This window comes from Podarcis liolepis (assembly GCF_965112155.1).
Source record: "Podarcis liolepis genome assembly, chromosome: 15".
Taxonomy (NCBI): domain Eukaryota; kingdom Metazoa; phylum Chordata; class Lepidosauria; order Squamata; family Lacertidae; genus Podarcis; species Podarcis liolepis.
The window spans coordinates 44,511,460-44,535,168 of NC_139566.1; the positions used below are offsets into that span (position 1 = coordinate 44,511,460).

The 23,709-nt window shown below is 44.9% G+C and overlaps 1 protein-coding gene across 1 annotated transcript in view; it reads left to right on the forward strand.

The window, feature by feature from the left end:
* The window catches only part of AACS (acetoacetyl-CoA synthetase), a 56,557-nt gene that overhangs the window by 27,214 nt on the left and 5,634 nt on the right, over positions 1-23,709 (forward strand). The window contains exons 5-16 of the mRNA XM_083476692.1: positions 508-605; positions 4,622-4,736; positions 6,019-6,100; positions 7,043-7,190; positions 9,240-9,320; positions 11,153-11,277; positions 14,276-14,340; positions 15,231-15,353; positions 17,207-17,320; positions 18,403-18,528; positions 19,229-19,298; positions 20,294-20,352. Of these exons, the coding sequence (XP_083332818.1) occupies positions 508-605; positions 4,622-4,736; positions 6,019-6,100; positions 7,043-7,190; positions 9,240-9,320; positions 11,153-11,277; positions 14,276-14,340; positions 15,231-15,353; positions 17,207-17,320; positions 18,403-18,528; positions 19,229-19,298; positions 20,294-20,352 (1,206 nt within the window). The remainder of the gene's footprint in view (positions 1-507; positions 606-4,621; positions 4,737-6,018; positions 6,101-7,042; positions 7,191-9,239; positions 9,321-11,152; positions 11,278-14,275; positions 14,341-15,230; positions 15,354-17,206; positions 17,321-18,402; positions 18,529-19,228; positions 19,299-20,293; positions 20,353-23,709) is intronic.

Sequence of the window (23,709 nt, forward strand, 5' to 3'; positions counted from 1 at the left end):
ATTTATTCACGCAATATTAAAGCAGCTGAAATTACAACAATAAAATGAAACTTAATGGTGCAGCTCAGAAATGAATGACTGGAATACAAGCATCCTTTGCCAAATTCCCTCAATATTGTCCACACTGACTGGCAGCCGCTCTCCAGGGTTTTGGGTGGAGGGACATTCCCAGCCCTTCTTGGAGATACCAGGGATTGAACCTGGAACCTTCTGCATGTAAAGCAGATGATCTGCCTTTAATCTGTGGCCTTTTCGCATGCTATGCTGTTTGAGGTGCAGTGATAGGCTGTGGAAGGAGGGGAGGAGGAGAGGAAAAGCTTGGGATCTGCACCTCTTGGGCCTTGCTGGAGCTCTGGGTTTCCACCTTGCCTCCCTCCTGCCCACCGGCTGCACGTGGGGGAATCTGATTCACCAAGTTGGAGAAATGGGGGCTTGCTTGCCGTCATGCCACCTGGGTCCAGGCTTCCTCCAGTGTTGTAACCACTGCTATTCCTAAACCTGTCCTAGGCTACCTGCCCAACGGCATCCATGCGGTAGAAGCAATGTTGGCCGCAGCGAGCATTGGCGCCATCTGGAGCGCAACGTCGCCGGACTTTGGCATCAACGTAAGTAACTCCTTGCAGCTCTTGTTCCGAGGAACCGTTGCCCCTTCCGGAATGCTGCTCCCGGGGAAAGGCACCTGGTGCTGTCGTGACCAGCTTTTAGGTGCCAGTCAGACATTTTTATTTTGCCAAACTTTTGGTGGTTAAATCAGCCTCTGCTGTACTGCTCACCCATAAGAGTGCTGAGGGCAGGTCTTTTATTTTTAATTTGCCTCTTAGTTAACTTTGCTTGCTTGTATTTTAACTTGAGATTAGATCACTTTGAGACTTTTATTTCTGCATAAAGCGACCAGCACATGCAGTGAATAACAGAGGGTGATCATCGTCATCTTCTGTTCCCAACCGGCACTCTGCTACACTGGTTCAAAAGTGATGAATTTGTTGTTTTATTTTATTTTAAAATAAAGGCCTTTGCGGATGATTTGATAATAATTGCAGAAAATCCAGAAGAAAGTATACAGAAAATATTAGAAAAAAACGTTGAATTTGGGAAAGTGGCGGGATTTAAAATAAATAAAAATAAAAGCAATATGTTAGCAAAAAACATGTCTTTACAAGAAAAAAAAGAATTACAAATAAATTTAGGATTAACGATAAGGTTAAATATCTGGGAATCTGGCTAACATACAAAAACAGTAATTTTTTCAATGACAATTATTCAAAAATTAAATAAATTAAAAAGTAGTTGGAAATTTGGGACTGGTTGAAATTATCATTGCACTGTAAAATCTCAGCAGTAAAGATGAATGTACTTCGCAAGATGGTGTTCTTATTTAAAATGATACTGGTAATTGGGATGCTTTAAAAGCTGGCAAAAAGACCTATCAAGATTTATTTGGCAATATAAAAAACTGAGAATTCAACACAAACTACTAATAGATAGTAAAAACAGAGGGGGAATGATTTTACCTGATTTGAAATTGTGCAGTGGTACCTTAGGTTACATAGCTTCAGGTTACGGACTCCGCTAACCCAGAAATAGTACCTCGGGTTAAGAACTTTGCTTCAGGATGAGAACAGAAATCACGCAGCAGCGGAAGGCCCCATTAGCTAAAGTGGTGCTTCAGATTAAGAACAGTTTCAGGTTAATAATGGACCTCCAGAACAAATTATGTTCTTAACCCAAGGTACCACGTATTATGATTCAGCCTGTCTAAATTGGTTAAAGGAACGGATAACATTGGAAAATGCTGGCCTATTGGATTTAGAAGGTTTTGACAATTCTTATGGGTGGCATGCGTAGTTGGGTTATCAAAAGGTGAAAGTCAATAGAGGCTTCCTTATCCATATTATAAGGAAACCTTTAAAGTGTGGGAAAGATATAAAGATTTAGTAAAACCTAAAACCCTTTGGTGGCTATCACCTTTGAAGGCCTTAGCAGTCAAGATGAAAAATATGGAAACAACCTGGGCTTAGTATAAAGACCTGTTAGAAGAAAAAGGTAACAAATTGAAACTGAAAGATTATGAGGAACTGAAAGATTATGACAGGATGGATTCAATACCATCAACTAAATGAAATATTCAAATTAGATAAAAAACAGATTTGCAAAAGAAGAGTCAATGATAGATAAAAGAATTAATACAGAATAAGAGGAAAGTAATTTCTAAAATGTATGGATTCCTCTTGGAATGGGAGGTCAAAGATGAACAAATAAAAGAGTTAATGATCAAGTGGGCAATGGATTTTAGGGAAATTATTCAATTATTGGCGTGGGAAAGGTTATGGAACAAGGATTGGAAATTCACTGCTTTAAAAGAAAATCTTTAAAAGAAAATCTTTTAAAGATGTTTTTCAGATGCTGTGTAACACCTAGTAAGATATCCAAAATGTACAAAGCAAGCTCTAAAATGTGTTGGAGGTGTAATCAGGCGGAGGGGCCCTGCAAAAAAATTAAGAGCTTCTGGGATATGGTGTATGAAGAATTGAAAAAAATATTTAAATAAACTTTTATAGAGAGACCAGAAGCCTTTTTATTGAACATGCTAGAATTAGATATCCTAAATGAAAATAAGAAAATATTCTTATACACAGCCATGGCAGCAAAAATATTAATTGCCAAAAATTGGAAAAGTGATATAGTACCAACTAAAAAAGGATAAATTATTCAATTATTTTGAGCTGGTGAAAATGACAGACACAATTAGGGGACAGTCCAAGTTAAAATCCCCAAAAGAGTGGGGAATGTATAAAGAGTATCTTTAAAAACTGTGTCCTCAAATAAAAACCTGGACTTGCTTTGAGTAATTTTTGCAAAATAAAATACCGGTAAGGGTTACAAGTATATTACATGGAGAAAGATAGTAATGATAAAGTGAGAAAGAAGCAGTTTACCAAGAAAGGAAAATCAGAACGGCATTGAGGAGGAAGGAAGTCTGTAAGAACAGAATAAGGATTGGGAACAGAAAAGGAGATAACATGAGTCCGTTTGTAATATCTTTAGGATTTATGGTTATATGTTTGTAACTTTTCTTTGTGTGTGTTCTCTTTTTAGTCTGTTTTTCCTTTGTTTTTGTTTATGTTTTGAGTGTTTATGTGTTGTCACAAAATTCAATAAAAAGCACTTTTTTAAAAATTTGGTTTGAGGAGGCCTGGCTTTCAATGACTGCCGGGTGGGAGGTCCTGAATCTCTCATTTCCTTTGCACTTAATCTACCACACAAAAGCCCTGAGAGATAGAAATGGGATAACATGTGCTGCGCTGAACGCTTTGGATGAGAAATGTAATGTTAATTACAGCCAGAATTTTTTTTATTACAGTGGTACCTCTGGTTGTGGACATGATCCGTTCCGGGGTACCATTTGCACCCCTAAAAGTCCGCAACAAGAGCGGCGCTTCTGCGCATGTGCGAAGCGCGATAGAGCGCTTTTGCTTCTGCGCATGTGTGAACTGTGCAGTGAAACCCGGAAGTAAACACTTCCGGCTTTGCCGCGTTCTTAACCTGAAAAAATGCAACATCAAGTGTTTGCAAGAAGAGGTATGACTAAATTATTTATATTAAATGATATAAACACTCTTTACTTCTTGAAGTTGGCCACTGGGGGGTAGCATAACCCCATTTTCATCAACCGAAGGCACGGCTGTTCAAGAAACTGTAACTTAAATGAGAGAATTTATGGTGACTAGTTTAACCCATCTCCCCACCCCTTTCATTCTGCACTGCTTTGTTGTCCCCTCCTGCTGCACAATTTTATTTTTATTTTAGCTCAATGAGAAGAGCCACACTTTTTCACGGCACCAGTATTTAGCAAAGCACAAAATCATCCTCTTCCCACCCTGCCTGATGGGTTTAATTTCCAGTGGGCTGTGAGTTCAGCTTTCTCCATAGAACTTCTTCGGTGCCAGAACAGGGGAGCACAACCTGGAGCTCTCCAGGTGTTGTTGGGCTACACCTCCCTTCATCCTGTTCAATGGCTATGCTGCTTGGGGCTCATGGGAAACGTCCGGAGGGCCGCAGGTTGTGCCCCCCTGGCCTAGAAGCAGCCCTGGATCTTTTTAACCAGGGGGGAGGAAACAGGTCTCTAGCTCCCATCCCCACCGACCAGGCTGGCGGAGGCTAAAGGGAGTTTGGAGTCCGGCAGCCTCTGGAGGGCATCCTGTTTGCTACTCTTGGGTTAAACAGCCTGCTCAAACAAGCTACCATAAACCACAGTTTGCTCCTTTTGAACAAACCAGGGTTTCTCCATATTTGGATGTAGCAAGGAACTCTTGTTATTTTAAAAGCAGAAGCAAAGGCTTCTCATTTCCTCCCTGCACGGCAGCAGAGGAGGGAGAAAATTGGCTGTTGCTCCTGCACATCATTGTAAACCAGGGAAGGAGAATGGGATCTGTGGTCCACAAGTGGAGGGCGCCATGTTAGTTATTCCTGCTTTAATGTTATATTTGAAAGGGCTAAGAAAATAGTTCTTTTGCCACAAGGATAATGTTTAAAGAGTCCCAGCGTTTTGCAATCTGGGGGAAACCAATGTTCTCACTTATTCCTGTTAATGGCTGTATTAATGTCTGTCTGTCTCCTTCAGGGTGTGCTGGACAGATTTTCCCAAATTCAGCCCAAGTTGATCTTTTCTGTTGAAGCTGTCATTTACAACGGGAAAAAACACAATCACTTGGAAAAGCTTCAGAACGTCGTAAAGGGTACCGGCTGCCTTGCACACTTGTGGGAATTGTTGAATATGGGGCATTGCTTATCTTTTCCATCCCCTCATTAATGGAGATTAATAGCTTTGCGCCTGGGGTGTACAACACTGCCCAGCCCTCTGGTGCCTGAAAGTGGCTGCATATGTACCACTGCTAAAGTCCTAGTTGCAGGGCCGGCCCTATATGAGGCAGAGTGAGGCAGCTGCTTCAGGCAGCAGATGCTGAAAGACAGGAAGGGGACTCTGCATGTGCCTTGTGGGAGGGTGCTATCCTGTCCTTTGCCTCAGGCAGCAAAACGTCTTGAGCCGGCCCTGCCTGGTTGGTTTCTTATGCCTTGCCTGAGCTGTCGGACTTCAGCACCTGGTGCTGTGCAAAGCCCTGGACTGCAGACCTTAGACAGGTTTGTCCTTTGGCCCACTGGTGGGTCAGAGCTTGGGAGACTGGTCATATGGCTAGCTGTGCATGGCAGGCTGTGACAAGGGAAGCCTATGTGGTTTACACCTACTAGAGCTGCGTGGCCAAATGCACAGCCACCATGGGGAGCACAAGGGGGTGAATGTGGGCTTCACGAAAACAGATTGCCATGCAGAGCAGCGCCTGCTTGTGCCCTTGGCAGCAACAAGCCTCCTGGAGAATCTAAATAACATTAACCATTTGCTCTATTGGGAAGGAGCGATCCTAAACTGTGGAATCATTTCCACAAGATGTGGTGATGGCCACCAGCTTAAATTGCTTTAGAAAGGGATCAGGCATGACTATCTTCAATTGCTGCAAGGTAGCAGTGGAGGAGAGTTATTGCACCTGCATCCTGTATGTTGGCTTCCCATAGGCATTTTGTTCAGCCTTTGGTCTGATCCAGCACGGCTTTTATTATGTTCTTAATGATCACAGGTGCTCCCCACTTTTCTTCCTTTGCTCCTCTTGCATGTCTGGCTTCAGCAGACATTTTCTGGTTTGTTAAACCTGAGTTTCCTGTGACATCAAGAGTCGAGAAACAGCAAACTAGGGTCAAGCTGGCAATCCTGGTTGGTAGGGAGTGCGGAAATCGGTTTCCCAGTTCTGAAACGATGGAAAACTGTGGTTCCACAAACAATGGACTCTCCACTGAAGAGGACATGAGAGGTGGAAAAGGAGAAACTAAATTCATTACTACTCCAGTAATATTTAACATGTGGTCTGGGTCACTGTTGAGCAAACTATGGTTATAGGAAGACACTTTAAAAGTGGAAACAGCTGTCATTTCTCTCCATTTAACCATTGAATTTTTGCTTTTTTTCAGGACTCCCAGATCTAAAAAAAGTTGTGGTGATCCCATACGTTTCTTCAAGAGAATCTGTAGACATTTCCAAAATTTCGCACAGGTATAAAGTGGACTGGACAAACGTACATCTATTTATCTATCTTTTTTTTTAAAGCAATTGGTGTCATTGAATCCAGAATATATTTTATTTTATATTTAATTGGAGGCTGCGGAATTTAGTCTTCTGGTTTGTGAATCTGACTGGTGGGCTTCTCAGATATTTGCAAGGTGGGTCATTTTGTGTGCCCACTCAGAAGCCAACAGGCAAGGGTTGCGGAAGGGACAGGATCTTGAGTGTTTGCTCAAATTTTGGAGAGAGAGTAGAAAACAATGGACTAGTTAGAAGTGGTTTTTGGAGCAGCAAAAGGCTTGTTTGGCTTCTTTCGTTACCAGGGTTGTGGCACTTAATTTGCCAAGAAATTGAGAGAAAGAGTGTGTGTGTTATGTAATGTGAGTTATATAAATAATAAGCTATTATTATTAGATGTTTAATGTGTTGGAAGCCACCCAGAGTAGCTGTTGGCATATTATTATTATTATTATTATTATTATTATTATTATTATTATTAACAGCTTAATGCCCAGATCCAGATGACTTCTGAGTGGCTTACAAAACATGAAAACCAGCTGCACAGTATTGTTACCATACAGAATGATTAAAAATACACCATGGCCCCAGAAAATTGCCCAGAGGGTAATGAGGCCCTCAGGTTGAGGCAGGTTCCCCCCTCCTGGCTAGAGTGTCAGGTTAGGGCCTGGGAGCCCAGCATTCAGATCTGTTCTCGGCCATGGAAGGCCCCTGGGTGACCTTGGCCAGCCACTGTCTTTCTGCCTGGCCTCCCTCGCAGGGTGGTTGTGATGATCCAGGGGGCAAGGAGGAGAAGCACGGGTGCCGCTTTGAGAAAAGTCATAATAAATTAATAAATCCAAAATAAATGTCACAAAGGTTTGAGAGTGATATTAATTCTCCCTCCCCTCCATTTCTTTCTTCTTCTTTGTTCAGCGTCTTTCTAGAAGACTTTCTTGCAGCAGGGAAGGGAGATCAAGCCCCGCAGCTAGAGTTTGAGCAGCTTCCTTTCAGCCACCCTCTTTTCATCATGTATTCATCTGGCACAACAGGAGCTCCAAAATGCATGGTTCACTCCGCAGGGGTAGGTCATGTTGCTGTTTGGGGTTGTGGAGGCTCTGCACAGTAGGTTGTCGGTTAACAAGCGACCGGAGAGGCATTTCCCCCACCTTCCAACAGACTGACTTTGCTGGGTGGATTTTGCTTGGTGGACTTGTGCTGCATCTACACACCTGGGAGAACTGAGGAGTAAGAGGCCTGCGGTGACAGTATGGGCTGTACCACTTTAGACTCTGGACAGGGGGAAATCACAACTTTGAAAAACTCCCTGCAAGGAGAAAATCTGCACAGCAAAGGCTGGGATAGAATTTCTTTTCCCAAAGAAATCTACCGTAACAATAGTCAGGCTCTGGAACTCACTCCCCCTGGAGGCAAAGATGGCCACCAATTGGGAGGGCTTTAAAAGGAGGGATAGACAGATTCATGGAGGAGAGGGCTCAGTTGCTGCTAGCCAGGATGCCTGTGCAACTTCACAAGCTCATCAGAAAAATCTGGGAGAGATAGGAGATCCCAGCAGACTTTTGGGATGCCAGAATTATCAATCTCTAAAAAAGGTGACGGAACGGATTGTAGAAACTATTGAGGCATCTCTTTATTAGCTGTGGCCGGCAAAATTCTTGCAGGGATCTTAGCAAACCGTCTCTTAACAATATCCAAGGCGACCCTCCCTGAATCCCAAAATGGTTTTAGACCTTCTAGGGGGTTTTAACAATGAGTCCGTAAGTGACTGTGGAGGCCAATTCATCTTGAGTTTGAGTGTCTTCAAAGCCCATGACACCTTTGGTAAAGGCTGTTCTCCAACTGGAGCACTCGCAGGCCAGTCTTTCCCAGTTGTCGGTGTTTATACTACATTATTTTAGATTTGCCTTGAGACAGTCTTCAGACCTCTTTTATTGATCACCAGCATTATGCTTTCCATTTTTAAGTTCAGATGTCAGCACTGTGACACTCGAAAACAGAATAGGAGTTAGCTGGTTTTAGCAATAAACTGGCTGAACATAAAACTACTGCAGAACATTCCTTGTTCGCTACTTCATTCTCCCCATCCCTGTGGTTTGCACAATTTACATTCTTTGTTTGAAAAAAGTCCTCACCGCCCCGCCCCCCCAGTAATCATTGTAGACCCTATTTTTACCAGCGCATATTTGGATTTGCTTAAAATCCCCTCCCAATACTTCCATCAGAGGCGAGGTTGTAAAGAGGATAGGTAGGAAGCAGAACTTGGATATAATAGAGTCATAGAATTGTAGAGTTGGAAGGGACCACGAGGGTCATCTAGTCCAACCCAGCGGTGGAGCATATGCTTGCGCTGCCTGGGATGGGTGCATGGGGTGCACCCCCGAGGGGGGAGGGGGCAGAAGCTGCCCTCCCACGCGCCACAGTTCAGGGAAGGAGACGGGCGGGGAAGCTGCTGCTCACTCGCCCCCTGCTCTCCGCTACTGGGTCAGACATGCCTGGCAGTGGCACTACTGCATCTGGGCACAAAGCGCCAACGCCAAGGCGTGTACGCAGCAGCCTGGCCACCCCCTCTCCTGCTCTCTGCCACCAGCTCAACCCTGACCCGGCAATGAGGCCCACTCACAGCCCCATTGCGTTGCGTTTGTTGACTGAACTAAAAAGTTTCAATACGTATTATGTTGACTTGTTGAGATTAATTATTTGTCAGACGAAGTTATTAAGCTAGTTTTAAATGTTATTTTTTCAAATTTTTATTTATTTTAAAAACACATATTTTTGCCATTTTGTCACCCTCCTTAGTGATGACACCCGGGGTGGCCTGCACCCACCACACCCCCCCTCCTACATCAGTGGTGATATTGAACTAAGCCATACCCGGAGTAGACCCACAGCAGTTGCTGGACTTACTCTGAGTATGGCTTGGATGGATCCTACTCACAGGTCTCCAGCTTGAGTTTGAGTTGCACAAGCTCTGTAGCTGCACCCGAGGCATCCTTTGGATAAGGCCAGCCCTGCAAGGTGGGGGTTAGGCTGAGAGATAGTGGCTGGTTCATAGTTCACCCAGTCTAACCATTACACCTTGCTTTGTATGTCCGTCTTTTTTCTTTTAAACCAGGGGACGTTAATTCAGCATTTGAAAGAGCACCTCCTCCATGGTAACATGTCCAGCAGTGACAACATCATGTACTACACAACAGTAAGTGCTGTTAATTGTATTTTTGCTAAGGCTTTCCACACAGCCTGCCTGGGTTTGCCATGTTTATTCTTTTCTTGAAGAAAAGCATGACTCCTATGACCCAGATAAGCAATAATGATGCAAGTGTGCATAAATTTGCTTATTTTAGGTACAGTGGTGCCCCGCAAGATGAATGCCTCGCAAGACGAAAAACTCGCTAGACGAAAGGGTTTTCCGTTTTTGTGTTGCTTCGCTAGACGAATTTCCCTATGGGCTTGCTTCGCAAGACGAAAACGTCTTGCGCTTTTTTTTTAAAGCCGCTTGAAGAGGTGCAGTTGTGACAGGCTGTGCTTCGCAAGACGAAAAACATTGCAAGACGAAAAGACTCGCAGAACGAATTCTTTTCGTCTTGCGAGGCACCACTGTAATTTATTTGGCGGGGGAGTGCAAATGTGGGGAACGTTCACCTGGCCTTTTGATCCTTCATGCTGCAGATAAAATTGCTTTTGCATGGCATGGCTAACCTTTCAATCCCAAAAGTTCGCTTTTAAAATCAAGCAACAGTCTTATTTTGTCTGAGTTGACTGATTCTGAGTTTTGACCGATTTGATCCATTAACAATTACCTTTGCATATGAAAGAAGTATCTGAAGAAGTGTGCATGCACACGAAAGCTCATACCAAGAACTAACTTAGTTGGTCTTTAAGGTGCTACTGGAAGGAATTTTTTTATTTTGACTTTGCATATGAGCGAAGGGCAGCTCAGACAAGCGAAAAAGCACGTTTGTTTTCTGAGCCCCCCATGTGGATTGTGGCAGGCATTTGGGGGACATTCCCGCTTGTGAGAAATGGTGCCTCCTAAAATGGTATTTGCCTCCTGCAGCATGTGAGCTGTTGCCTGATGAATTGAGGCACCTTTTTGGTTGCAGAGGAAGCTGCTTTATACTGAGTTAGACATTGGCCCACCAAGCTCAGTGCAGCCCACACTGACTAGCAGCAGCTCTTCAGAGTCTAGGAATCTTTCCCAGTCCTTCTTGGAGATGCCAGGGTTTGAACCCAGGGCCTTCTGTGCTCAGAGCAGTTGCTCTACCCCTGAGCTACATCCCGTGCGAAATTGGAAGCTGCCAGAAAGCTCAGGATTGTCCACACTGACTGGCAACGGCTCTCCAGGGTTTCAGGAGAGCTTCATTACCTATGAACCCCAAAATTTGGGATCCACTCCAAAGTTGTACCAAAGTTTGGCACTCATTCTGCAGTGAAAACAGCACGTTTTGCAGCACACTCCAAATCTGGTATATCAGACCAGGGTTTGTTGTTAACACTCCAACATTTTCCAAATAACTTTAAACTAGTGGCAAAGTTTTGCAGTTGTTTTGCAGCAAAAAAGTTGCATTTTGCACCGTTCCCCTGCGTTTTGCAGTGCCCCCCAAACCCAAGTAATTGATACTCAAACCAGGGGGCATAGGTATCAGCCCCAAACCCAACATTATCTGATTCACTCCAGACTGACAGTGTTGGATTTTTGGGTGTTAACTATAAACCCTAATTTGATGTATCAGTTACTCAGTTTGGGTGCTGCTGCAAAATGCAGGTTTTTCGCTGCAAAATGACTGCAAATCTTTGGCACAGCTTTGGAGGGGATCCCAAATTTTGGGGTTTCTAGTTAATGAAGCTTTTCAGGAAGGACATATATTACCTGTAGGCAGGGTCTCATGAACATACATTTTACACACATACATTTTACACACCTGCGTCCTTGAGAAGAAGTGCGAGATTAGCTTCACAGGTCTGGAAATAGGTGAGGGAGGTGACTATCTTGGATAAAGCTAACGTGCATTTCCCCACACTCCCTAGACTGGTTGGATGATGTGGAACTGGCTGGTTTCTGCTCTCGCTGTTGGTGCATCTGTGGTTCTGTATGACGGATCGCCGCTCGTTCCATCCCCCAATGTCCTCTGGGATTTGGTTGACCGACTAGGGTAGGTAGACATGGGTTCTGCTTTAGACAAAAAAGCACCCGTACGTTATCCTGAAACAACTACGTGTGTGTGTGTGTGTGTGTGTGTGTGTGTGTGTGTGTGTGTTTGTTTGTTTAAAAAAGATGCTTTGGTTTCTAAGCTGTTTACAAGCTCCAGAGGTCAACCAGAATGTTTGATGCAGCAGAAACATGGGGGAGAGATAATAAGAGCTTACAATGGTAATTCCAAGAAGTGTTATATTGGAAGTGGATACCTAGGTATTTAAAGTTTTTAACCTGTTCCAACGGGCTTCCACTGATCTCCCACCTATGAGGCTTCCAAGATCATGAGAAAACAAGCACTTTAGGTTTTGCAAAGTTCAGTTCCAGTCTGTTGGCTATACAATATTCCTGGCAGTGGCACAGGAGTCGCTTCAAGCCAGCCCTTGTGCGAGAGACAATGAACGTGGATGGAGCTGAGCTTTGGGCAATGGCCATTCACCCCATGTAAACAGGGTGCAAGGTCGTTTAAGAAAAGGTTGAATAAATACAGGACTAAGAAGTAACCTTGTTTTACCCCTTTGTTGGCAATGATTGGGGGGGTTAGCATGCCTGACTGGGAGCATGTCACCTGGCAGCACATGGATGTGTGCAGTTTAGAACAACACTTATTTGACCCCAGTTATTTGACACAGAGGGGAAAACCTACAGATACAGTCCAAAGGAGCATAGGGAGAATTTTAAAAAGCAAGTGGTCCTCACTGACCTGGTGCAAAAAGATCTTGTCACCCGGAGGAGCCCTGGCTGCCTAGATAAAACATTATAGCCTCACACACTCTTATTTGGGAGTAAGGCCCACTGAGTAGAGACGTAGTCATTTACTAGATGCAAGTCAGCAGCACCAGATGACCCCACTTGGCTAGGCGCTGGGGTGGCTTGCATCCTGCACCTTGCAGAGTCAGGCCCAGGCTGCCACCGGGCCCAGCACTGGCAGCAACAACAAGCAGCTCTGCCTCACCCAACCCTACCCATTGCCACCCCACCGCCGCACTTACCTGACCTGGGGGCTCTGGATGATGGACTATCAGTCAAAACGTGAGTCTCAGCGATCGCCCTCTTCCCCCGGAGCGCTGGTCCCTGGTGGGCTGCCCCCTTACCCTTTTGTAATTGGCCAAGAGGATAGCCAGCCAATCAGGATTTTCTTTATTTAAAAAATTGATTTTCTTCTCACTTCCCTCTGTGCCCCCCCCATGCCTCATGCTATGCCCCCCCCATTCACGAGATTTTCACCTATGGCCCCCTTGGAATATCCTGGAGCCCCTGGTTGGGAAACAGTGCCGTAAACTGCTGAAGTACGCAGAAAGCGAGATACTTAAGGAGTGTTAGCCTTGGTCTCCAGGGGGCTCCAAGATAACTTGACAAAGCCTTTTAAATGGTTGCATGGGAACATTCTCGTGCCTTCGTTCCGCTTTCGCTCCCCTTGATAAGAACCTGTGAAAAAACAATGCTGTGACGCTACTTCAAAGTCACACTGCTTCTTCTGCACACACACTCCTTTACATAACTTTTTGGTTTAGTAAATGGTTCCAGTGTGCAAACAAAAGCAAACCCACACATATCTGTGCTCTTCAGTATGGCTGCATCTTCAGCAAAAGGTAAATAAAATGTAGCTTTTGGGTAGTGCTGGTTTACAGTAGTTGTTGAGAAGTGATTTCCCGATTGAGCTTGGAACTGGTGGAGCTTCCATGCCTAGAGCTCTAGCACTGCACTCCCCTAACACCCCAGAGAACCCTTTGAGGCTGTTGGATAAGGGGCAGCTTGGTGAATAATGATTCTTTTGTCTGGTGGTGGCAGAGCGCTCCAATGTGGGAAGTGTAGGGGCCAGGAGAGACTGGGACATATCCAGCACACTTCCTAAGAAGAGAATGACTTCCCTCAGGCAGGTGGTAGAGACAGCAGAGCCTCATTGCAATGGTGGTTTTTATTTCACCTGCTGCTGTTACTAAAATTACTGGTCAAGGTCAGGTCAAACCTTGACTGCTTATGGCGAATGGCGTTTGCAAAACTTCATATGAACTTCCGAGAGATAACGATACATCTATTCACTGTTACAAATAGCTAAAAATACTGTGTCTGAAACACAGTAAATAAAAGCTAGAAGCAAGGATTTAAAAAAGAAAACAACATAAGCAAGAAAGGAAATAAAATAATGGTCTGGTCAGGCCTTTGTCAGGACAATTTATGGCTGTCTCTGAAAACGTTTTTGCATAGATCCTTCTGCCAGCTAGTGGAGAAAGAGACCCTGTGAGTCACACACAAAAAGTCAAAAGCTGACAACTGGTAACATATTTTTTCCGAAGCAAGGTGGTGTGCCAGGTTTTGTATAGGGTAGAACTATGTGGCTAGGAAGACTCTCAGATTGTGAAACCTGGTAGCTTTGCAGTTTAGACTACTGCAGTTTGACCCTCTTCAGCGCTCTCTTTTTAGGTTGCGTTTTACTCCTGTCTCATCTATTTTATGGATACTTTGGCAAAGTACAAATTTTGGCATATGGATGCCAGAGCTTTTAAAACCCAGGTTGTTCCCATTCCAGTAACCATAGTCTGCCAGTTCAGGCGTACAGGAACTATTATTTATTAACCCAGGAAATGCTTATTTGCTGCTTACTACAAAATGACTTACAATGATTAAAAATCCTAAATTAAAATACATCAAAAGATTTGTAAAAGAATAGTTAATAGTGCTTATATTGCAATAACATAAAAAGGACACATCCTACCCCACCCAGCTAAAAGATGAACTCGGGTGTAGAGCAAAATGCTTGGGTAAATAAGAACACCTTCGCCTGGCACCTCAAGGTGAATAGGGGTGGCACCAGGTGCATCTCCCGAAAAGGGATTCCATGGTTTGAGATCCCCCACTGAGACGGTCTGATCACATGTTGCCACCCTCCATTATTGTAAAATAAGAAATAGCAAAATGACCATAGTGAGTGACAATTGTTCCTTTTTTACTTGCAGTATCACCATCCTCGGGACAGGTGCCAAATGGCTGGCGGTGCTGGAAGAGAAGAACCTTAAACCATGTAAGCACCAAGATACTCTTTGAATTCTGTTTGCCTCTGGAACTGAACCACTTTGCTTCCCTCCCATTTCTAATTAGTTCCACAAAGGCATTATTGTTCCCCAATATAATAATAATAATAATAATAATAATAATAATAATAATAATAATAATAAATTTATCTATACCCCGCCCATCTGGCTGAGTTTCCCTAGCCACTCTGGGCGGCTTCCAATCAAGTGTTAAAACAACACAGCATTAAATATTAAAAACTTCCCTAAACAGGGCTGCCTTCAGATGTCTTTTAAAGATAGGATAGCTGCTTATTTCCTTCACATCTGAAGGGAGGGCATTCCACAGGGTGGGCGCCACTACTGAGAAGGCCCTCTGCCTGGTTCCCTGTAACCTCACTTCTCGCATTGAGGGAACCGCCAGAAGGCCCTCGGCGCTGGACCTCAGTGTCTGGGCTAAACGATGGGGGTGGAGACTCTCCTTCAGGTATACAGGACCGAGGACATTTAGGGCTTTAAAGGTCAGCACCAACACTTTGAATACGTAGATAGTTACCACAATGGTGGGAGATGGAAACGTACTGGGAGTTGTTACTTTGCCCATGGATTGTGGAAACACAGGAAGCAACCTTACACCAAGGCAGGAAGTAGGTCCATTTAGCTCAGTACTGTTGCATCAGGGGTGGGGAACCTGCAGCGCTCCCAGATGTTACTGGACTCCAACTCCCAGAAGCCCCAGCCAGTGAGGCCCATGGTAAGGCTTGATGGGAGTTGTAGTGCAGCTGCCTGTGTTTGTGGCCCATGTTCTAGAAGTTAACAGGAAACTCGGGGGGGTCGGGGGCGGTGTTGATAATTGGCCAGGAAATAACAGTGTAACTCTGCCTGGTAATGTTGTTCCAAGGTGAAACTCATAACCTCCAAACGCTCCACACCATCCTGTCAACTGGCTCACCCCTCAAGCCTCAAAGTTACGAGTACGTCTACAAGCACATAAAGAGCAGCGTTCTGCTGGGATCCATATCAGGTAGGGGTTTTCTGAACTTGAGCCCTTGAATGTTTAGTGGGTTAGAAAGTTAGAGGGAGGAGGATGCAGTGGTTGCTAAGCAGTCACCATTTTGGGTACTATTTTGCATCTCTTACATTGTCTTGTGTGGCCCAGAGGTGGGCAGAAGGCAGATGGGGATCCACTGGTAGATCTGTGTGTTGATCGACAAGGATTCCCAATTCCTAGTTGTTTTAACAAGAGCAGCAGCAACATTTGGAAGAAGGTTTGAGGGGTAAAGAGGATTTACATTTATTCAGTTTTTCAAAAATTTACAGACAAATGAATTACAAAAACACAAATCACATACATTTCTAATACACATATATTTGACTTCCCTCCCTCCCCCTTTTGTGGTTATTTTACAGTTTTACTATTTATACTCCATTTCGGCATAATCCATTAATTTAATTAGCCACTCTTCCTTGGTTGGTACTACATCTTCTTTCCATCTCTGGGCGAAAACCATTCTAGCTGCAGTTGTAGCATGCATAAACAATTGGGGGGAGGGGTCTTTTGGTATCTCAGTGTCAACTATCCCTGTAAGAAAAGTTTCTGGTTTTTATTGTTACCTTCAACATTTTCTTCAATTCATTGTAAATCATTTCCCAGAAGGCTTTTACTCTCTTACAAGACCACCACATATGATAGAAAGTACTGTATTTACTCAGGGATGCGGGTGGCGCTGTGGTCTAAACCACTGAGTCTCTTGAGCTTGCCGATCAGAAGGTCAGCAATTCAAATCCCTGCGATGGGGTGAGCTCCCGTTTCTCAGTTCTAGCTCCTGCCAACCTAGCAGTTCAAAAACACGCCAAAAAGTGCAAGTAGATAAATAGGTACCGCTCCGGCAGGAAGGTAAATGGTGTTTCAGTGCGCTGCTCTGGTTTCAGTGTTCCGTTGTGCCAGAAGCGGCTTAGTCACGCTGGCCTCATGACCTGGAAAAACTGACTGTGGACAAACACTGACTTCCTCGGCCTGTAAAGCAAGATGAGCGCAGCAACCCCAGAGTCGTCTGCGACTGGACTTAGCTGTCAGGGGTCCTTCACCTTTACTGTATTTACTCAAATTGAATGCTCACCTCATCTGGGCTGCAGGGCCAGTTGTCGTGGTGGGCTGGGGGTGCAGCCCGTGGAGTGGTGATGCTGGTGCTCTCTGCTCTCTACTGAAGCCAGCCCATGCTAGTGGATGTGAGAAGCATAGAAGCTTCCTTATTTACTTGGTTCCACTTACGGATCACTTCCCACTAAAGCACTTCAGAGAAATTTCACAGTGAGAACACCGATAGAAGCAATTACGGAAACAACTCCCTATGTAGAAACAATGACAGACAGTTTTGTCTATAAAACAGAGTTTCATATCCGGTGCAAATACAATCTGCATCTGTATCCTTAAACCAGTGTTAGACTATTGATCCATCTTGCTCATTATCTTCCATTGACTGGCTGCTGGCTGTTGAGTACAGTGGAGTCTTAACCCATCATCTACTCTCTGATCTGCTTATTTCTTTTAAACTCTGGAAACCAGGTTCTCTGCCACTGGGTTTTAGTCCATCAAAAGTTACCAGCCCAGCAGAGGACAGTTCTGATCCGTCAACCTCTGGGCTGCAGGCCTAGCACACTTTCACAGTCTCAATGACCCGGGAGTGAGGTCAATTCCAAGCGTATGCAGATTGATAATAATCAAACCATCATTTCAGAGTAATTGTACCACTAACGTGTTTTAAGCATGAGAGAGAGTTGCAGTTCAGCAACATTGGAATGGATGTATTTAAAGAGGTTTCAACTCTTTTGAGAGATGGGCTTATGGAAGTCCGTTCTGCCCCCCTCTCGTTTCAGGAGGCACAGATATAGTTTCCTGCTTTATGGGTCAGAATGTGTCCATTCCGGTTTACAAAGGCGAGATCCAGGCACGGAATCTGGGAATGGCAGTGGAAGCCTGGAACGATGAAGGTATTTCCCCCAGCCAAAGCTATCACTTTTTCCAAGTCAGAACTGTGGTTGGGGAAGAAGGGCTTCTGACAGCACAGACAACTTCAGGATCTCGGGGCAAATGGGGGCCCTTTTCTCATCCCCGCTGTCAGTTGTAAGGGGTTGGGCTGGGGAAGGTTCTTTGCAGACCCCCACGTAGTTTAATGTGGGCTTTAAAAAGAAAAGGTATCACCAGAATTTATGGAGAGCCTTATAGCAGGGATGGAGGCTGTGTGTGGCCCTCTCTGGCCCTCAGGACTCTCCCAAGGCTGCCCACCTCACTTGTCCTTCTCTTCCCTTTCTGGGTGTTTTTGCCTGGCTGGAATGTGTCCTGGGATGACGATACAGTCGTACCTCGGAAGTCGAACAGAATCTGTTCTGGAAGTCCGTTCGACTTCCAAAATGTTCGACTTCCAAAGCAGCTTGGGGTTCATTGTGGGAAATGTAGAGAGACATTAGTTCTCCCATTTCGCCTTTGTTGGATCCAAGGCCCCGTCTGCACTACATATTTGGAGCAGTATGATTCCACTTTAATCAGTTGTGGTTTTCCTCCAAAGGCTCCTGGACAGTGTTAGAAGACTTCTATCCCTCTCCCAGAGCTACAGCTCCCAAAGTGGCTTAACAAGCCTCCTTCCCAGGAAACCTCTGTGAGGGGAATAGGGATCTAGAAACTCCCTGCACCCTTAAAAAAAGACACTTCCCAGGATTCTTTGAGGGATGCCGTGACTGTTTTAAAGTTGTATGACCTTGCTTTCTAAGTATAGTGCAGACGGAACCACAGTGGCTAGGCCAAGTCTTCTTCAACCTTTTGATGTCCAGAAGTTGTTGAGCTACAGCAGTGTGGCCTGTGGTCTCAGGGATGTTGAAAGTTAGTCTGGCAACATCCATAGGGTGCCAGGTTGGGGAGGGCTGGGCTAAATGATGACAGACCAGGTCTTATCCCACCTCCAAAGAAGCTGTAACAGGGAAGAACTGATCAATTGCCTGAGAAAATACTTGAGCTATGCATTCCAAGGGCTGGAGAGAGGGAAACGAGCCACCTTTGTTCTTGATCCTTACAACAGGCAAGCCCGTTTTGGGGGAAAGCGGAGAGCTGGTCTGCACCAAGCCTATGCCCTGCCAGCCAACGCACTTTTGGAACGACGAGAATGGAAACAAGTACAGAAAGGCTTATTTCTCAAGATTTCCAGGTATGTATTGAGGCGGTGCTTTTTGTGTGTGTTGTTGGTCCTGCACTTACAAAGCCTGCAGAACTAATATTTGAGCATGGCATTTGAGAACTGCTGTGGGTACCAATATTTGCTCGTGAAATTGTAAGCCCGAAAGCAGGGGTTCCTGCTTGTTTGCCCACCATCCCACCCCCTCACTTTGCTCTCTGCAAGTGCAGGGGCAGACCTCTTCATCTTTCTGGGGTGCTCCTTTCTCACAACTTCAGAAACCATCAGGGATCACAAACAGGTTTCATTTCTTTTTAAAAAGGGGTCTTCATTGTTGATTTGATAACTGAGGCTGCAGTCCTGTACCCACAGCCCACAATGTATTTCTTATCAATAAAAAATTCTGTGTGGCACAAGCAAATATTTATTCTGAGAGTGTGGTCCAGAGGAAAAGGTTTGAGAACCACTGGGTTATTCAGTAAACAAAATAAGTTAAAAGGAGGGTCACTTGAATCCCCCTACAACCCTTCTAGTTTTCTGTGTTCTTGTAAATATATTTTTTTAATTGAATTTATACACTGCCCTATACCCAAAACATTGTATTGTTTAGTTTTTTAATCTGTTCCATCAATTTCCACTGTTCTTGTGAATGTGAAAACAGATTTGTGTGCCATCCAGGCCTGGATTGTTGATAATTGACCTGGTTGCCCTCCATGTGGCTTTTTCTGGACAGGTGTCTGGGCTCACGGCGACTATTGCAAGATCAACCCCAAGACAGGAGGCATCGTCATGCTTGGCCGCAGGTAGGCCCATCACTTTGGCGTGACCATGTGTGAGGGATGCTTCATGGCAGTGAGCAGAGGGGCTGCTGCGCACTTGTTGGCTGGGAATATAGGGACACATTGTCAGTCTGGCTCTGCTGACTGGCTGGCGTTTCTGAGGCTCGGCCAGGAAATTTCAGAGACTCCCTCCACTCTTTCTTCCCCCTCTCCTCTGTTTCAGCATCCCGTGGTCTTTGTCAGGTGGCACAACCTTTCCTTTGATGCAGGGCTGGCCCATGGCATACTGCTGCCCGAGGCAAAACAGCAAATGCCTCCTTCTCCCCCATGTCAAGTTGCATGATACCCAATCCAATGCCAAGCAAGTTGCTTTGGCATCTAAGGCAGGCTCCCAACTCTCATCAGCCCCAGCCAGGGTAGCCGATAGTCTGCTGTGGCCCTCCCAGTGCAGCGGCATCTGGGAGGGCTGCAGGTTCCTCTTCCTGTCTAGAAAAGGCCCTTGGGTGGAGGAATGTAGGAAGCTGCCTTAGTGAATCAGACTACTGGTCCATCACACTCAGTATTGTGTACTGGCAGTGGCTTGCCATGGTTTGGGGAAGAGTGCTTCTTCGCCCTCTTGAAGATGCCTGGGATGGACCCTGGATCTTCTGAGTACAGGGCAGATGCTGTGCCAGGGAGCTGCATCTCTTGCTCCTGCTGCACTACAGTCCCTATAATTCTTTGGGTAGGACCCACAGTCATTAAACCTATTTAGATCTTTACAGTTCTTGTGGGCCTGTTTGTTGTTTATGTCTGTATAAAACGTTCTAATGGGTATGAATCTCTAACAAACAGCGACCTCTTGGAATCCCAGCCTAAGGATCTTTTTTTTTGGCCTATTTGACACAGTTGTTTTATTGAGAACCATGATAAATTCCCTGTGTTTTGTCTCTTTTCATCAGACTGTGATTATGCTTTAATGATGCTTTAATAATGATTATGCTTTTCCTCTGTGGTTTGTACTTGTTTCCTCACCCCAGTGATGGCACACTGAATCCAAGTGGTGTGAGGTTTGGGAGTTCTGAGATCTATAACATAGGTATGCAATTTAATATTTATCCACTCTTCTTCCTCCCATTAATTACAGTATTTAGCTAACTTGATTTCTCATTTTTCTATCTTGACTTCATTCAACAACAACCCTGTGAGGTAGAGAGCAGTGTGTGGGTGCTGTAGGATTTGAAGAGGCTCAAACAAGCCAAGTCACGACTGGCCTCATCTGTAAGGCGTAGAGTACTGGGCCTTGCATGCACTCTAGAAGTCTCTTAGTCTCTAAGAGTACAGTTGCCATTTCTTCACATGCCCTGCACTGTGGCTTGGTTCACACACAATGCTATGTTGTTGTTCATTTGGAATTTGCAAACCCAGCCCAGCAGACTAACTATGGCTTGTATTTTGCCAACAAATCACAATGTGAAGCCAAGGTTTCTTGTTGGTTTGACTTTATGGCCAAACTCAACAGTTTTGCCTAATAATGGTTTTTTTGGGCACCCCACCCCAGGCACAAAGTAATAGCAGCTGGAAATCAAACCAAGATCTGGAGAAACAAGCTTGGCCTGTCTGCTCACCTAAGAAACCACTCATGCTTGGTTGCGCAAACCATGGTCAAAGTGTGCAAACAATGGCTTAGTATTATGTGTGAGTGCAGCCATGGAAACTTCCCCTGAGAGGAAGCTGCTCAGACAAATAGTGGCATTTTCAGGGATGGCTGCTTGCTTTTGGAATGCCTACCCATAGGAGGCACAACTGGCAGCATCTATTTTTAGGAGCCAGGCAAAGACGTAATTTGAAGGGTGGCATTGTGCCCTCTTTTAGCAGGGTGGGATCTGCAAGTCCTGCCTTTTACCTGTATAGCTGCATTTTTAGATCTCTATTGGATGTCCTTAATTGGTTTTAATGTAAGATACTTTGGGTCACTTTGTAAAAAAAAGCAACCAACAAATATAATAAATCATCATCAGAATTTGTCCGTCTCTGTATTGTCTGCTCTGACTGGCATCAAGTATTGAAGGCAGTGGGTTGGGAAATACTGCCCTACAAATGTTTTTGGGCTTCCAGCATCCCCAGTCAGCTTGACCCAAAGATCAGGGGTGATGAGGGGCTGCGGTCCAAAACATCTAGAGAGCGTCAGGTTGGGGAAGCCTCTTTAATATCTCAGACAGACATTCTTTCTCATCATTTGCTACTTAAGCCTTTTACCTGGAGATGCCATTGTAGATTATCTCACGAAGGAACACCTGAGATACATTTCCAAGGTCTCCTGGAACTTGGGTTTGAAAGCTACTGGGCTGCACAGGATAATTTGCAAAATTGCTTGAGGAAAACTCTTGTTTTGGGTAAATGAGAGAGGCTTCATGATTTATTGTGAAGTTTACGCCCTGCCCTTCTTTATAAAATGATCCCAGGGCAGGTCACAGCCAAATGCTCGTGGTTTTAAGGTCCAGAATTAAATAGCCTTACGTTGTTCCTTTAGTTGGCACTCCTAAAGGAGGCTCTTAACAACATCAGAGGAGGCTTGCTCCATTACAGTGAATGGGGCACTGCCCCACTAGGCTAGTCTGCTCTCAGCGCCCCCACCTGCCTGCTTTCTTAGCTACATTCAGTTCAGAGGGCTGGCACTGCCTGAGAGCTGCCTGCTCCTTGGCCTCCGAGTTGCCCTTGGAGAACTCAGCAGGGAGGAGAAGGAAGCTGGGGACAAATCTAGAACTGGTTGTCTCTGCCTGCTGTTGCCTCTGGCGCCACCTGCTGTTAGTCTCCCTGCTTCTGCCCTACCAGTCTCAATGGGTAGCAGCCACCATTCAGCAACACTGAGTCCTTTTTTCAACCACATTTTTTTTTCTTTTAAGCCACATGGAATGAAAGCATAGAGACACGTTGTGGTTGATGTCTTTATCAGCAAATGTGTGTAGCAAATCCTCATTTCGAGGGTTTCCTCAAACCATCTGGCGTGCCCAGTCCCGAGGCAGTTTGCTCTTTGCAAGAGTCCCCAGTGCCCACAGGGGCCTGGCTGTCTCTGGTGATGCCCTGTCAATGGATTCCTCTGAGGGTGCTTCACCGTCATAACTCCTGCGTGAGCACAAAAGAGGTTGCCAGCCTGGTCCGTGAAGTCAGTGGAGGGTCTGCAGTAACGAGGGCAGGAAAGGGGGAGGGCAGAAAAATCGGCAGTTGAGTGACGCAAAGGACTGTTTGGCTGCAGGCCTGGCCCTCCAGTGTGGGCAGCAGCTGAACTTTAACAGCCTCCCTTTCTCTCTCAACATCATCCCCCCCCCCTCTTTATTTTCTTGGAATGGTCCCTCTGTTTGCCTCCCCCCTCCTTTTCTTTGGAGAGGGGAGGTGATTAGGAGAAACGGCAATTGAGAAAAGATAATATCCGTTTCCTATCACAATCACTGGCTATGCTGATGGGATATGGATTCCACAATGCCCAGAGTGCCCCATTCCTCCTCTAAAGCTATTCAGCTGCCCAGTGGGAATCTCATCTGAGGTATTCTGAGATTCTTCAAGAGGAAGCAGGATAAGCATTAAAGAAGCTCCTACTTCCAATCCCTGCTTGTATGGCTTGGCATTCAGTTGTGTTATAATTTACTTTATGAATTCAATTCTGTTTTTAAAGTCTGCCTTTACTGCTATTATTAATAAAGGCAGCATTTTATGTAAATCACTTTTAAAAAATATTAAGCAGTATATAAATCTTGATGGATGGATAAATAAATAAATAAATAAATAAATGCCCTCTAGTCTACCACTGGATTTCATACTGCACCTGTGACCAGCAAATTAATTATATTTGTATTCTGCCCAGCCAGTCAAGATCATTACGTGGTTTACATAAGTAGTTGGGGTCTAAGCTGGGAACCACAGCTTAAGTTACCGGAATTACTTCTTACTGTGAATACATCTTATTTTAGTCTTGTTTCATAAAATAATCAACTTTTTCCTCCAAGGAGCTCATACATGATTTCCTTTCTCCCCTTGCCCCACCAATATTTTCTCCTCTTAACAATCTTGTGAGGTAACTTAGGCTGAGAGAGAGTGAGTGGCCACAGGCCGCCCAGTAATCTTGCCAAGTGGGATCTTTTCAGGCCTAACCAGACTCTCTAACTACTACTCCACACCAATGAAGAATCTAAGAGCCTCACCTGCCCTATACATTTAAAGAGGCACTATCCTGCTTTGAACAGTCAGGGCTTCTTCCCCCCAAGAATCCTGGGAACTGCAGTTAGTTAAGAGTGCTGGGACCATCCGTTCCCTCTGTACAAAGGAAAATGGGGACAAAACTAGACCACGTTGGCTGTGCCTGCCTTTGGCTCTGGTGCCATCTACCTGGTTAAAGTGCCAGCTGCCCCTGCAAGCCACCATGGCCTGGTTTTATAATGGGCACATGTTTACTATTCCC